This window comes from Sordaria macrospora, chromosome 6 (assembly GCF_033870435.1).
Source record: "Sordaria macrospora chromosome 6, complete sequence".
Taxonomy (NCBI): domain Eukaryota; kingdom Fungi; phylum Ascomycota; class Sordariomycetes; order Sordariales; family Sordariaceae; genus Sordaria; species Sordaria macrospora.
The window spans coordinates 3,782,513-3,797,177 of record NC_089376.1 but is presented as its reverse complement, the minus strand read 5'-3'; the positions used below and the strand labels follow the sequence as shown (position 1 = coordinate 3,797,177).

At 52.5% G+C, this 14,665-nt stretch overlaps 4 protein-coding genes across 4 annotated transcripts; 3 read left to right on the top strand and 1 right to left on the bottom strand.

The window, feature by feature from the left end:
* Positions 1 to 479: 479 nt before the first annotated feature.
* On the top strand, positions 480 to 2,531 carry SMAC4_09016 (uncharacterized protein; the record flags this gene model as incomplete). The annotated part of the gene is made up of 3 exons (XM_066090880.1): positions 480 to 2,141; positions 2,201 to 2,313; positions 2,378 to 2,531. The coding sequence occupies exons 1-3, from the start codon at positions 570 to 572 to the stop codon at positions 2,529 to 2,531; spliced, it is 1,839 nt and encodes a 612-aa protein (XP_065947593.1). The 5' UTR covers positions 480 to 569.
* A 78-nt stretch (positions 2,532 to 2,609) lies between these two features.
* SMAC4_09015 (uncharacterized protein) lies at positions 2,610 to 7,131 on the bottom strand. The gene is made up of 2 exons (XM_024655779.2): positions 2,932 to 7,131; positions 2,610 to 2,790 (listed from the first exon to the last, which is right to left on the bottom strand). The coding sequence occupies exons 1-2, from the start codon at positions 4,884 to 4,886 to the stop codon at positions 2,718 to 2,720; spliced, it is 2,028 nt and encodes a 675-aa protein (XP_024511609.2). The 5' UTR covers positions 4,887 to 7,131; the 3' UTR covers positions 2,610 to 2,717.
* Positions 7,132 to 7,412: 281 nt separating this feature from the next.
* SMAC4_09014 (uncharacterized protein) lies at positions 7,413 to 7,766 on the top strand (the record flags this gene model as incomplete). The annotated part of the gene is made up of 1 exon (XM_003343920.1): positions 7,413 to 7,766. One exon carries the CDS (start codon positions 7,413 to 7,415, stop codon positions 7,764 to 7,766), a length of 354 nt encoding a protein of 117 aa, XP_003343968.1.
* A 1,769-nt stretch (positions 7,767 to 9,535) lies between these two features.
* SMAC4_09013 (uncharacterized protein) lies at positions 9,536 to 13,674 on the top strand. The gene is made up of 4 exons (XM_003343919.2): positions 9,536 to 11,016; positions 11,079 to 11,777; positions 11,832 to 12,891; positions 12,956 to 13,674. The coding sequence occupies exons 1-4, from the start codon at positions 10,500 to 10,502 to the stop codon at positions 12,984 to 12,986; spliced, it is 2,307 nt and encodes a 768-aa protein (XP_003343967.1). The 5' UTR covers positions 9,536 to 10,499; the 3' UTR covers positions 12,987 to 13,674.
* Positions 13,675 to 14,665: the final 991 nt, after the last annotated feature.

The window sequence follows — 14,665 nt, the reverse complement described above, 5'->3', positions numbered from 1 at the left end:
CAGGGGTGATGTGTAAGTGCAAAGCAAGCATGACGATATCTTACATTTCCGCGTCCCGTACCAGATGAGGATGAGAAAGAGCCCTGTCAGCCAACCAGTCCAACTCTTGAGCTCCAGTTGTGCAAAGCTCTTGATCAACCAAAGGACTGTTCAATAATCGAATGAACATTTCAAGTCCTTCCATCTCACAAAATCGAGGATTGTTCTGAACAATTAATGAACAGTTGAACCACGTCCGATTGATCGCCAAAATTTCATGTTACTGTACGGTACGGTCACGTTCACAGGCGCTGACGCTGTCTGGTGGAGCCGTGGGGTTCAGACGAGGACCAGGTACAGATGCAGTTACAAGGGTCTTTCCACTGACAAAGCTTATCGATAAGGAAAATTTCCCAGCCGTGTCGCAGGATTGGCGATAACAGAGCGGCACCCTTTTGGCCTTCCCGTCCCTCGGACCCTTCCTTCTCTTGATCCTGGACTGTAGCGAATTGTTGATTTCCGACAATCGCCCATCCATCATCTATCGCCAATCGCTTTCTGTGCGAGAGTGCGATATCAATTCTACCACCATGTCTTCCACCAAGAAGCACTCCCGCAGCGAGGGCGAGGAGAAGGATGCCCGTCTCGCCAAGAAGGTCAAGACCACCGACGAGACCCCCGTCGACGGCGAGGTGAAGAAGGAAAAGAAGGATAAGAAGGACAAGAAGGAGAAGAAGGACAAGAAGTCCAAGAAGGAGAAGAAGGAGGAGTCCGAAACACCAGCCACCGAGTCCACCGAGGATGTCTCCATGCCCGATGCCGCTGCCGAGCCCGTAGCCGACAAGAAGGAGAAGAAGGAAAAGAAGGACAAGAAGGAGAAAAAGGATAAGGAGAAGAAGTCCAAGAAGTCTGAGGAGTCCACCACCGAGGAGTCAACCAGCGCTTCCAAAACAACCACCAATGGCACCTCCACTCCCGCCGCCGCTGCCTCTCCTAACGGCGTCTACACCTACAAGCAGGTCGACGCCCTCAGCGCTCTCCCCGAGTCCGAGATCGAGACCTTCCTCAAGGAGAAGGAGATTGTCATCAAGGACCCCTCCTCCAGCAACCTCCGCCCCATCATGAACTTCAAGCAGCTTCCTCACTCCAACCTCCTCTCCAAGAACCCCTTCGCCGCCTATACGACCCCGACTCCCATCCAGGCCGCTTCCTGGCCCTTCTCGCTGTCCGGCCGCGACGTCATTGGCATCGCCGAGACCGGTTCCGGCAAGACCATGGCCTTCTCCCTGCCCTGCGTCGAGTCCCTGGCCTCGCGCCCCAAGCCCAAGTTCAACAGCCGCGACCGCACCGCCCACCCCCGCGCCGTCATCGTCTCGCCCACCCGCGAACTCGCCATGCAGACCCACGCCGCCCTCTCCGGACTTGCCTCCCTGGTCGGTCTCTCGGCCGTGTGCATCTTTGGTGGTTCCGACAAGAACGAGCAGCGCAACCTACTGTACAAGAACAACGGCGTCGACATCATCACCGCCACCCCCGGTCGTCTCAAGGATTTCCTGAGCGAGGGCTCCATCTCGCTCGCCAACGTCAGCTTCGCCGTCCTCGACGAGGCCGATCGCATGCTCGACCGCGGTTTCTCCGAGGACATCAAGATGATCCTATCCGAGTGCCCGCCCAGGGAGAAGCGCCAGACGCTCATGTTCACCGCCACCTGGCCGCTGGACATCCAGAAGCTCGCCGAGAGCTACATGATCAACCCGGCGCAGGTGACCATCGGCCACCGGACGCGCGCTGGCGGCGACGGTGAGGGCAACGGCAACATTGAGTTGCAGGCCAATAGCCGCATCGAGCAGAAGGTCGAGGTCGTCGATCCCCGCGGCAAGGAGTTCCGCCTGTACGAGATCCTCAAGGAGGCGCAGAAGGGCAGCCAGAAGGATGACAGGATATTGGTGTTTTGCTTGTACAAGAAGGAGGCCGTTCGTGTTGAGCAGTTCCTGACCCGCAAGGGCATGAAGGTTGCTAGCATTCACGGTGACCTCAGGCAGGATCAGCGCACCCGCAGTTTGGAGGCGTTCAAGTCGGGATCTACTTCCGTTTTGGTCGCTACGGATGTCGCTGCTCGTGGCTTGGATATTCCTGAGGTTAAGCTTGTTGTTAACGTTACTGTGAGTTTACCACCCAGTTTACTGTTCGATGACCAAGTGCTAACTGAATGAAAAAATAGTTCCCCTTGACCATCGAGGACTACGTTCACCGTATCGGTCGTACCGGCCGTGCCGGCAAGTTGGGCAAGGCCATCACTCTTTTCACCGAGCACGACAAGGCCCACTCTGGATCGTAAGCCTCCTCTCCTTTCTTTTCTTCTTACAGCATCCCCATGCTAACCATTCGTGACAAACAGCCTCGTCAACATCCTCAGAGCCGCCAAGCAGCCCGTTCCCGAGGAACTTCTCAAGTTCGGCACCACCGTCAAGAAGAAGGCCCACGACGCCTATGGCTCTTTCTACAAGGACATTGATCCTAACAAGAAGGCCACCAAGATTACTTTCGATTAAAAAAATCTGTAGTAGAGAGGTTGTTATGTAGATACCACAATTTTGGAAGACATTGGAGCCAAATTCATTTCATTTCTGTTAACTTTGTTCGGGCAATTGAAATTTTCATTTGGGCGGCTTTTTCTGTGTCTATCTGTCCATGGGTCGTCTATTTGTCTACTGAGTGTATTGGTGTCTTTAGAACCTTTATAACTGTTGTTGTCTCTTACCCTGAAGAGCGCGATACCCGCTCAGCAAGAATTCTCTTTCGGCGATGGCACTGTTTGTCGTCATGTTAGCCTATCCCCTTTCAAGTGTGAATAAACTGTTTTATGGCCAAGATAAAAGCATGCGGATTTTGCCCTAACCAAATCAGGTAACGGCAAAGGAGAGGGAAAAAGAAGAAGGGAAGAATACTCACACAGCAACAACAAAAGGCACCGCCACCCCGGCAATCTTGAATAACTCCCAAATCGCCTCCTTCGCACCTATCACCTCCTGACTTGTTCTAACAACCCGCGAAACAACACTCCTAGCAACAACAGCAGCCGCTACCGCACCCGGCTTTGGCAGAACCTCCAATACTCCAACCCTCACTTTTCCCCCATCCTTGTTTCCACCATCTTTGTTTCCACCATCCTTTTCACCAGTCTTCCCAACCCGTTCAGCAAACCACCCCCCAATAAACCCCCAACACCACAAAATCCTCAGCCCCATATTCACCGCATTCGCAACCACCAACCCCCTAGCACCCAACCCCCAAACCTTCAGCGTCAAGTATCCCGTCCCAGCAAAGACTATCGAAAAGCCCGTCATGAACAACGATTGCCGATGAACTTGCTTTTCGGAAGCCACGCTGGAAACAAAAGCTTCGAGAATCCCGTTTAGGGCTAGGAGGGGGATGTAATACATGTATAAAGCCAATGTGGCGGGTGCTGAGTCTGTGGTGGTGCTGCTGCTGGTGGAAGGGACAGACCAGCGACGGCCGGCGACGAGGGTTAGGAGGGGAGAGGAAGCGGGTGGACCGAAGACTAGGAGGGGTAGGGAGAGGAGGATGTAAGAACGCAGAAGGGTGAGGAGGGAGGTTGAGGCCTGGGATAGGGCTGACTGGGAGATTTTCTTGGTGGAGGACTTTGTAGACGAAGAAGGGGTGGTAGGGGAAGTGGAAGCCTTGGGAGAGGAGGTAGATGGGGAAGAGGTGGTAGGGCTAGAACCGTCAGCGGAGCTAGAATCAGCCAACAACCGACTAAAATAAGTCCTACTACTCTCCTCCACCGGCTGGAAAACCAGTCTCGCAAGTAATCCGCCATAATTGTTCGCCAAAGCGTAAACCCCCTGCGCCGTGGGCGTCGACAAGATGCTGACGAGAAAAGTGTCGCCCTGCGTGAGGATGTGCTTGACGACACTTTGCGCCATCATGCTGGAGGCGAGGTCGAGCGTGGGGCGGTAGAAGTATCCCATCACAAAATCTTTTGCTGCTCTCTTTCCGTTCCCAACTTCAACCTCCATCCTCTTCTCGTCTTTCCCACCCCCATCACTTCCACCATCTTCCCTTGAAGCAGTAACCATCCTCTTCGGTAGCAAAAAGAACCCTTCCCTAGCAGCCAACCCCCACCCCTTCACCAAATAAACCCCCAACAATCCCACCGCATAAGTAACCTGCCCCATCGCAAACGGCAACGTCCCCATCTCCTTCCCCATCTTCGCTCCCCAGACCGCTATCCCCAGCGTCACGAAACATCTCAGAAAAGTCGCCACGCTCTCGGCCGCTGCTCTGGTGCCGAATTGCATCCGGATTTGCATCACCGCGAAGCATGGCTCCGACAGCAATTCCAAAATGGCAGCAAGGCCGTAGATATAGAGGCTGGGAGCCAAGTACGGCGTTGTAGCCAGCGTGGCAGGGGAGAGGGAAGTCAGGTACAAATGCCCGAACGCAACGGACAAAGGGAGAGAGAGCAGCGTGGTTAAGTGCGAAAGATTTATTAGTGCCTGAGTGGCCACGGCAGTATTGGCCGGGCCACCGGCATCTTTGGCGGTCCCGGAAAGAGATGCGGATAAAGCAGTGGTATCTTGTCTTTGAATGGCCACCCTCAACGATTCGCGAGCGAAGAAGATGACGGAGAGGTAGTAGACTTCTAATTGCGTGGAGACGCCGAGAAGGGAGGCGGTTAGGAAGCGGAGGAGAATTTGGTTGGCGATGAAGGTTAGGGCGCGGGAGAGGATTTGGAGGAGGATGAGGAGGGATGCGCCGCGGAGGGCGCGCGTGGTGGTGGTGGTTGGTGGTGGTGGTGGTGGTGGTGGTGGTGCATTTTCGGTGGTGATGGTTGAGGATTTAGGTGGTGTTGTTGATGGTGGCGGTTCTTTGAGGTCGGCCATTGTGTCGTGCCTTCGGAAGTGTACCGTAACAGGTTCGTGAGGGGATGTTGAAGAGCCTCAATTCAGGGGCATCATGAGTTGGAACTGAACAAATGAGATGGGACAAATCTGGCTTCAGTGAGTTTGAGGAAATGACGATTTGACAGCTTGTGGTTGAGCAAAAGACTCCACTACTTGTGGCCGTCCCGCTCGCCACGTGGCAGCCCTGCTCGCTGTGGAGAGTGCTTGAACCCACTGTAATCGGAGAGATTAGGCGCAATTTCCAGGGGTTAATGGTCCCCTTTTTCTGTTCATTACACTTTTTTTGGTCTTGTTGTCAACATCGACCGGCTTTCCACTTTGAGGATATTGCCACTTTGAAAGCAGAACCGCAAACTGGATATGTCTACCGAACGACTGGGCTCGACCGTGAGTGAAGGTATTAGTCAGGTGGCCGTGTGGATCCGAGATTCGGAGCGACTCTGTTTCGAGGGTAGGAATGATCAGGATTGTCTCCTGGTCCCGGGGAAAGAGCTACCGGCGCCGGCGGGAACACAGAGGTCAACGGCGCGGTCACATGAAAGGACCCAACCAAGCCCTCATGGATTTTCATACCCGTCTCGTTTCCTACTCCATCTACTCCCACTAAATGTCGAGCCCAACCCATCAACTGCGCCATTGTCTATCTCACTACCAGTTGAGGCGAACAACGGACCACCCAAATCAAATCCCCTTCCCGAGATCGAGATCAACTCGACGGACTCTCAACTTCATCTCGTCACTGTAAGTGTAGCGTTTGACTCACTACAAGCTGACCTCAGGCGCAGTTGTACAACTTCCAAACTCATACCCCTGGATAACCATCTCCCTCAAGTCCTCAACAAATTCGATACAAAGATCATGACTCGGCTCAGCGGCCTAATTAAACCTCATTACATCCAACATCACGATGATGATGCTTCTCCGATGCCCAACTCTGAACATCTGATAGTCATGATGATTCCAGATGAAGACCATACTACATCATAATTCAACCTTGAAGGCTCGGCCTAGGCAGACAGGGCTGTGCTGTGCCACGGACTGCCTGGGCCGGCCCCAAATGGTCGTGAGTATGGGTTGGGTATCATTTCTGACCCAGGTTTGGTTCACCTCGACGTTCATGATTCACCTGCCATCCGATCCAAGCCAGGCATGAACGGCATGTCCAGTCTTACCGCATTACCGCAGTAGGTATCTCTAATGCCAGGTACTGAAGATATGGGGCTTGGCTCGTCGAAGAAGCCTAAATCACATTTCCACATGGGCATCTTTCTGTCCCAAGATCCCGGCTCAAACCCGCGAGACCCGGTACACATTAGGCTGCAATCCCCACCAATCACCTGGTGTAAGGCCTCCAATTGTTAGCGCTGAAGAATATTGCCCTTACACCTTCTTTGCGATTCCTCGCCTTCACAACCAGAACTCAAGCGGTTGTTTGCGACAAGCCGATGGTGGCCAGTTGAGACCAGAATGAAATCATATGGACATTTTTGGGCTGCGTAGTGTCGCGAAGTGTTGTGTTCTTGACGTTCTGGAAGCGGCCTTGTCTTCTCTTCGTGGGCAGTTCGCGACGGTTTATCCGAATGGACGGGATAGAATGGGATGGGATGGGATGGGATGGATGGATGAATGTCTCTAACCTCACAACCTCACAAGCCGCGGATCTCCAATCTTCTTTCCACCTTGAGGTCTTGTGTGGTCCTGTGTGGCCTTGTGATGGCTCATCCGATGTAAGGCCTGGTGACCAACTGGTGAGTGGTGTTAGTGGTGAGGTGAGGTGCCAGCGCATAACGACCCCGAACGGCACAACCCTCGACAAGAACAATCCCCTTCCATCAGATGTGTCGCATGAAGTCCCAGGGCTTCTATCTCATGGCACAACTCTCCACAAACTCCCCGCGAGCCCCGTAGTCCCCGATTTGCCACACAACTTCGGGTATTCTCGCCCTATCAAACAATTGGTTGTTGTCTCCGAATTAGGATGTCCCGTCTGTAACAAAGCCATGGAGCGCTGAGTGGTGTCCCAAGGGGAAATGGAATTTCATCGCTCCGCCTACCGCCTAGAGGTACCGCCGCACCAAATCAGCTGGTGCCGTTGGCGGCCTGGGCCTAACAAGGTCTGGGCACACAATGCCCGAGTGGTTCTGTTTCTGGTGGTGGTGTAGGGGTACGACCACCAACCGCAACCGCCGCCTGGAGAGGGCGTCATGGCGATCGCCACTTTGGGACGGACATTCTCATTGTACTCCGTCCCAAATTTCAGCTTTCTCTGTTTAGGGCGCTTTTGTTTATAAGTGAGGTGCCGTCGCATATCGCTTCTCTTGTCCGTTTTACATAGCTCTTAAAGAAACAACTATGGACTACGATCTCAAGCGATAACCTTACCTTGACCCTTCGAACATTCTCATTTTGCAACCCGCAGATCAGCGCCACCTCACTTTCTCACTTTCTCAGCAAGAACACTCACAAACCCACAACCCGCTACAACAACACTCAATACCTCTAAGCATGCTATACCGCGACCCCACCGACATCAAGATCATGCAGCAACAAGAGCAAAGCCAGGGTAGTCAAAGTCAAAGTCAAAGCCAACCCAGCTACAGCCAACAAAGCGACGCCAGTTTCAATATAAACAGTCGCCGCTACGCCCATCCCCGCGGCCACCTGCACAGGATGCCCTACCCGCCTTCCTATCACCGTCTGCTTACCCCGCCCAACGAGGAGTACGCGACGATTTCTCAGTCCAGCACCGGCAGCATGATGGAATCTCAGCGATCGATGGGCTCAACTTCTTCCAGACGCAGCATGATGTCTTCGATTCCGACGCTGAGGAGACAGGATGCTACTGTTGGTCAGGGTTGAGGATGGATATTTCGAGGAAGATGATATGCGACTGGCATAGTCGACGCCTTACCATCACTATTATGACGAGGCTTCAAACGAGACCAGATTTGGAGGCCTGGGGTTAGGTTCTACAGTGGTCAAAAGCGGGGCAATTCAAGAGACGGAAATCGAGTCCGGACCTAGACCGACACAACGGGACCGAACAGAGAGCTGGGTCAGCGGTTTCGATGCCCTGCCACACTCAAGCAGGATGCGGGGAACAAGAGGAGGAAATCCAGTATCTGTGTCAGCGCCCTCCATCTGTTACACCATCGATTTTTCGACGGGAGGAAATGCGACACACACGAGACACGAGACACGAGACACACAGCTGTCACGCTGATGCTTGGCTCCCGCCTGTCTGCCTATCTGCCTTCCGACGTAGCACACTTGTACGGGTAAGCCGGGCGGGCTATGCAGTGAGCGGGAGGGAGCTGTGTCGCGGATGGGATGGGAATCAAACTCTGGGAAAGGGCAGATGAGGATGGCAGACTGTTATCGCGCTGGGAAAGCTGGCCGAGGGATGAGGAAGGGATTGAGGTCGTGGATAGTGGGGTGGATTATAGGGCTGTTGGTGCCTGTAGCCTGTGATGCATCAGCATCTCACGGCAGCCGATGCGACTTTATGTTCGCGTGGGCAGATGGTGCTAACAAACCACCAGCGGCGCATGTGTAAGATGCAGTGAGGATGAGGAAGACTTGAACCTGTAAAGATGGGGTAACTCTGGTTTGGAATATTGGGAAGGATAGTAGAAGATATTAAATGATTAGAATTGAGGATGGTATGTCGACTTAAGTTCGTCAAGTTCACCTCGCTTGCCTCGAAGTGTTTTGTGATTGACGAATGGCACTTATTTTCCGGCGGTGTTTTGAATGCGATTCAAGTGAAGTTTGTACCTGCAAGGCGTTTCCAACATGTTGGCTGGCTGAGCATAAGCACGAACCTCGTGTTGGTGGTAAAGGCGCAGTAGGCAACCGTGGTCTTATTCGGTAAAAAGGCTCCGGACCGTGAAAGTGACCAGCTTCACATGTGGTGTTGTTCCGCGATGTTGGCTTTGAGATGATTTGTCTTGATCGGAATTGTAAAGTTCCAATACCAGCGATAAGATGGTGGACGATCGGCTTGCAACACAGAAATGTTCCAACTGTCTGTACCTGCTTGTGGCAAGAAGGAAACAAAAGAAAATGGACGAGTCGAGACAGCGGGCGGCGACGCGATCAACTGACAACCTCAAGACTTCCGGAGTGAAATGGCGCCCCTGAGTTCGTCATCGGGATCGCCCTCAGCACGCTTTCCCCTTTTCGGGCAGATCTGTCTGTGCCCCCCGCGTCTGGTTGGCCAACCGCAAAGACCGCCGCGTGCATTGAGTGGATTTACCGAATCCACCAAGGCCCTGGAACCCACTGTGTGATCTCATCCACTTGCAGATTTCCAATGCCAAGACCCTGAGGACCGGCTGCCAATGTCAAAGTTGCCCATTCATTTCATTGCAGGTGAAAAGCTCACGATAGCACAGCCACGATTTCCAATAATGCCGTTTCCCGTATCAGTTTTTGTGTAGTGCACTTGTATGTGACCGATAGTGTGACATCTTTGGGGCATGCCGAAGCATTCCAGTGTGAGGAGACGTGAGAAATAAGCTCGGAAAAACAACGCTGACTGTGGCATCGTTCACTCGTATCAGACAAAAACCAAGGCCGCATTGCTGGGAACAGAATATTAAAAAAAACAGACAAAATGACCGGGTCGGGTGCCAAGTGGAGCAACAGAACTGGCTCAAAGAGAGCTTGGCACTTGGCAGCATTGCTGATTCAGCTGCCAATGCAGAATCTCCTCACGCAAAAGCAACGCATCCGGATTCCGGCCAGCCTCTCAAGAGTCCAAGACCACTCCTGCCCGGGCCACCCAACTCAACGGTGATCCATGGAACCCGCTGTTGCTCACTGCGCTGCCCAACTGCACTGTCCACTGTCCCACCCGCCGTTTCCAGGACCGCAGTTGCTCTCACTTCCCGTCTCCACGGTTGTTCACTGCATTCAACTTCCAGGAATCCACATCGCAACAACCGAGTCCATCGCGAGCACCTTCGCTTCTCGAGTTTGTCCCTTTTACCAAAACAACACACAAACATCGGGAAAAAAACACCATCGACAGTGTTCTCGTCGTCGAAAGGGGGTCAACAGCACCAACACACCGTGCCTTTTCCGTTCCGTCGATTGTTGGCAGATTTCACTCGCTACTAGTTCGATACCAACAAAACTTGATTTCCTGCCTCTCCCCGCCAACTCGTCGTTTCTCTCATCTCTCGTCACTCGCTCTCCTCATCCCTCCTGTCGCTCCGTATTACCAATAACAATCCTCCGAGGAGCCTCTTCACCACCACGCAAACCCCGACGACAAATCCCCATTTCGTGTGTCGCTTTCAATCGCCAGACACGATCCGATACCGATAAATACGTTCACCAATTTCACATCAGCTTAATACGATACCCGCTGTCATTTGTGCATCCTTGATTGCCCACCAGTCGCGATCCTCCCGAGTTCCCGATTACGAGTTGGAGTGGCTCAGTACGATAATGTTGGATTTGTGAAAACAACGAAACAAACAATTAACGACTACTTGGACTTGGATCGTCAACTATCAACCTTAATTTTGTGTTTGGGAATTTGGGAAACTTTTAAACGGATTAGAGAACGACAAATCCGACAACATGAAGCTTTGGTCAGCACGACCGCTTGCGGTCCTCGCATCACTCGCGACACTGGTCGCCCCCTCCTTCGCCCGCGACAGAGTCCTACAATCAAACTCGCTCGCGGCATGCCAGGAAAACTCTGGCTTCACAGCCAGTCTCTTCGACGTCGTGTTCTTTCCCGACAATGGAACCGTCAACATCAACATGCTCGCCACCTCGTCTATTCAGGGCTACGTTGTCTTCGACATCCGCATCTTGGCTTACGGCTACCAAATCATGCACGAGGTTCTTGACCCGTGCAATCTCGGCGACGAATCACTGAGTCTGGCTGGTTTGTGCCCCATGAACGCGGGCAAGATGAGCAATCCCTTCAAGCTGGATCTCGGCCCCGATGTCAAGGACAAAATTCCAGGAATCGCCTACACTTTCCCCGATTTGGATGCCACGGTTAAGGTCTTTGTCAACATGACGGGCGGAGAGATGGCTGGAGAGACTGTTGCCTGTCTCGAGGCCAATGTCTCCAACGGCATGACTGGTAGGTTATTTAGGGTTGCCCCTATAATATGCAGGGAAAAGTGCTGACTCGGCGGCTTGTAGTTGATCTGATCGGTGTCAAATGGGCCACCTGGGCTGTTGTCTTCCTGGGCATCATGTCCTCTGCCCTGCTGTCGGGTCTCGGATACGCTAACGCTGCCTCCCACGTGGCTTCCAGCACGCTGTCGCTTTATGGATACTTCCAGGCCCAGGCCATGATCGGTCTCTGTGGTGTCCATCTTCCTCCTGCCGTGCGATCCTGGACTCAGGATTTCGTATGGAGTATGGGCATCATCAGAGTCCAGTTCATCCAGGATATCCTCACATGGTATCAGCGGGCCACTGGTGGTACCGCGTCCACCGTGCTTAACTCGCTCGAGACCGTGTCTGTCCAGGTCGAAAAGGTAAAGCGTGCGCTACCGGCTGAGTACGTTGATCCCGCTATCAACCTTTTCAAACGAGCGACCGCCATGCTGCCTCGTGCCGCAGCCCAGGTCGGCGGCAGAATCGCAAAGCGAGCCAACATCCAGACTTCTTTCGGCAGTTATATCGTCTACGGTATTCAGCGAGTTGCGTTCCGCGGTAATATCGAGTCAACCAACTTGTTCATGACCAGTTTGACCTTCTTCTATATCTTTGTGGTCTTCACTGCTATCCTGGTTATCCTGTTCAAGCTTGGACTTGAGCTCTTTGCCAAGATGGGCTGGGTCAAGGGTGATGCCTTCTCCGAGTTCCGTGCCGGTTGGATTACAGTCCTCAAGGGTGAGTTGCCTTTGCCATCAATGTTGGTCTTTCCGTGTACTAACAGTTCATTAGGTATCCTTTACAGAGTTGGACTTGTTGGTTTCCCGCAGGTCACTGTCATGTGCATGTGGGAGTTCACCCAAAAAGACTCTCCGGCGGAAGTGGCCTTAGCCGTCTTCTTCTTCTTTGGTCTCCTGGCAACCCTTCTCTGGGCCGCCTGGAAGGTCATCCGGATTGCTCGCCGCTCGATTGCCCTTCATAGGAACCCCGCCTACATCTTGTTCTCGGACCCTCAGGCCCTGAACAAGTGGGGTTTCCTGTATGTGCAGTTCCGCGCTTCAGGCTACTATTTCATCCTGCCTATCCTCTTCTACATTGTCATTAAGGGCATGTTCATTGCCTTTGCTCAGGCCCACGGCACCCTCCAGGCTATCGCGCTTCTTATTATCGAGGCTGCGGCGCTCATTACGGCTACCGTCATGCGCCCATGGATGGACAAGAGCACTAACACGTTCAACATTGTCATTTGCGCCATGAACTTCCTCAATGCCATCCTTCTCTTCCTTCTGACGGATGTTTTCGACTTCCCGCCCTTGGTTATCGGTGTAGTGGGCTTGGTTCTCTGGATCGCCAACGCCATTGTGTGCTTGATCCTCCTTCTTATGCTTATCATCACCACCGCCATAACTCTGTTCCACAACAACCCCGATACTCGCTACCAGTTCATGAACGACGACCGCACCTCGTTCATGAAGTCGAACCCGAAGCTGCACACGCAGTCGGAACTCGAGGCTCTGGGTGTTACTGCGCGTGGCGAGAGCAAGCTTTATACCAAGTCTCCCTTGAGCTTTGAGGATGACGACTCGGCGGTGTCGAGCCCCAGCAACCCTCTGAACCGTCCGGGAACGGCCGATTCCAACACGGGCAACCCGTACTTCCATTCCAACAGGCATTCCGGGCGTTGGAGCAATGACCCGTCCCTCATGAAGGACGAACCGTTTGTGAGGCACAGGCCAAGCGGAAGCATCCAAACGCCGAGTCCGATGACGGATTCTGCTTCGAGTCTGCCGAGAAGGCAAGCATCGCCTCACTCGGTGATTTCAGAAAAGAAGCCGCATACCACTAACGCGAGGTGAGTTTCTATTGTGACTGAGAAGTTGATGAAGACGTACAGTTGGCTAACTTACTGGTGATAGTCCCTGGCAGCGCGGTGCTGGATACGAGTAAACCATCAGAGCTATAAACGTAAACATCAGCGAAGGAAATACATTCGGTCTCTCCAAAGTTGCCCGGAATGGAATCTTATACCCCAATTTTGGCTACCTTATCCCCCATCAACCCTATTTTCTTGTACATTTCTTTCTAATGACGGTAACCGTAATGTCTAGCCATCGATGCTTATGAGCTATTGTGCTATTGTTACGTTACGGTCTCGAATACACACATCTTACTTTTTTTTCTGAATTATCTACCTACCTACCTATCTCTAACACACAACACACATACAGCCCACACTCTCCGTAGATTTTATGATGTGCTTGGTGAAAATGGGACATGCATGGGATCTTATATGTTTTTTGGTGGCGCCGGGAATGGATTGGTAGAGGAAGAAGACCTTTGGTGTTGGTATCAGAATCATAAGCTATCAGAATCATAAGCGAACCCGTATACGCGGTTTTCCTCTACAGTGCAGATATGAGAATAGACAGACAAGCATGGAATGAAGCAGTTTTGACTACATACGATGCTTTGTTCTCCCAAGTTTCGAGAGGCTCATGCAAGTGAGGCGGTTGTGGTCGTCGGTGTCGATGTGGCGTAAGAACTCACTCACCCTAAAGCAGCACGCATAACGCAGGGGCAAGCTCTCCGGTAAAGGCTATGAGGGTTGTTTGGTGGCTGTGATGCACGTTCGGTGATTCCACGAAACTATTCGCAAGACCGAATGTGATTGGTTGTGGTTATAAACGAACAAAAACAGGATGAAACAGACATCAGCTGAAAGCTTGAAAAGAGGGCCGGGGCGCCCCACTTTTGCCGCTCGTAAGGAAACGAAGTCGAGGTTGGTTGTGACAGATTAATGCGTACTGAGTAATAAGTACGGCTGGACGGAATCAGCATTTGACGCCATATCAACAATCAAATAACTCTGATAGACTAAAGAATTGCTACCAGACAAGTAGGTAGGAAGTAATTTTCCAATAGTGAGCTTGAATCGGCCTTTTCCGCTTGTTTATCGGGGTCTGAACTGGCTGTCCTCAATCGTTGTGTACCGACTATTTTGTTTTAAGAAACCCCAAGTGTAGGGTCCCAGGCGCAATTGGGGCAGTGCAGCTCCGCTGGCCACTCACCAAACAATCCCGTCCGGGGGATCGTCACTTCGTCACTGGCGTGTGGCCGATAAAGTTCAACAAAGTTTCCTTGGCCAGCAGTGGTGCATTGGTGACGATAACGGTCCAGACCGCTCGCAAATTGCCCTTGCCATCTCCATGTTGCGACGAAAGCGCACGTCTACGCCACCTTTTTGTAGCACGCGGGTACCTGTTTCGCTGTTTCGTTTGCTGGGACTGCTGGGACTGCTGGGACTGCTGGAGTGAATGGGGACTGGGGCCGCTGGAGTCCTCCTCAGGGCAGCTTTAAACTTTATTTGAACCTAACTGCCGATACCGTCGTCACCTTGCTCTTTCTCTGACCTTTATCTCTACCTGACCTGATCTTACGACTTACCTACCTTGACCAGCCACCTTAATAAACGAGACCTCACTCAGATTGTGAAACGAGTCAGTCGCCTCAGCTACTCACGAACATCTACAAACACCTACGAGCGTCTACGAACTTTCCTCTAGACACCTACAACCCGAACACCTTACCTTACCTGCGACTTGCGACTTACGACCTGCGATTATTTC

Coding starts and splice junctions, on each gene's coding strand:
- SMAC4_09015 (XM_024655779.2), bottom strand. CDS start 4,886: ATGGCCGACCTCAAAGAACCGCCACCATCAACAACACCACCTAAATCC. Junction 2,791..2,931: donor GTGCCTTTTGTTGTTGCTGT/GTGAGTATTCTT, acceptor GACGACAAACAG/TGCCATCGCCGAAAGAGAAT.
- SMAC4_09013 (XM_003343919.2), top strand. CDS start 10,500: ATGAAGCTTTGGTCAGCACGACCGCTTGCGGTCCTCGCATCACTCGCG. Junction 11,778..11,831: donor TTGGATTACAGTCCTCAAGG/GTGAGTTGCCTT, acceptor ACAGTTCATTAG/GTATCCTTTACAGAGTTGGA. Junction 12,892..12,955: donor CCGCATACCACTAACGCGAG/GTGAGTTTCTAT, acceptor TACTGGTGATAG/TCCCTGGCAGCGCGGTGCTG.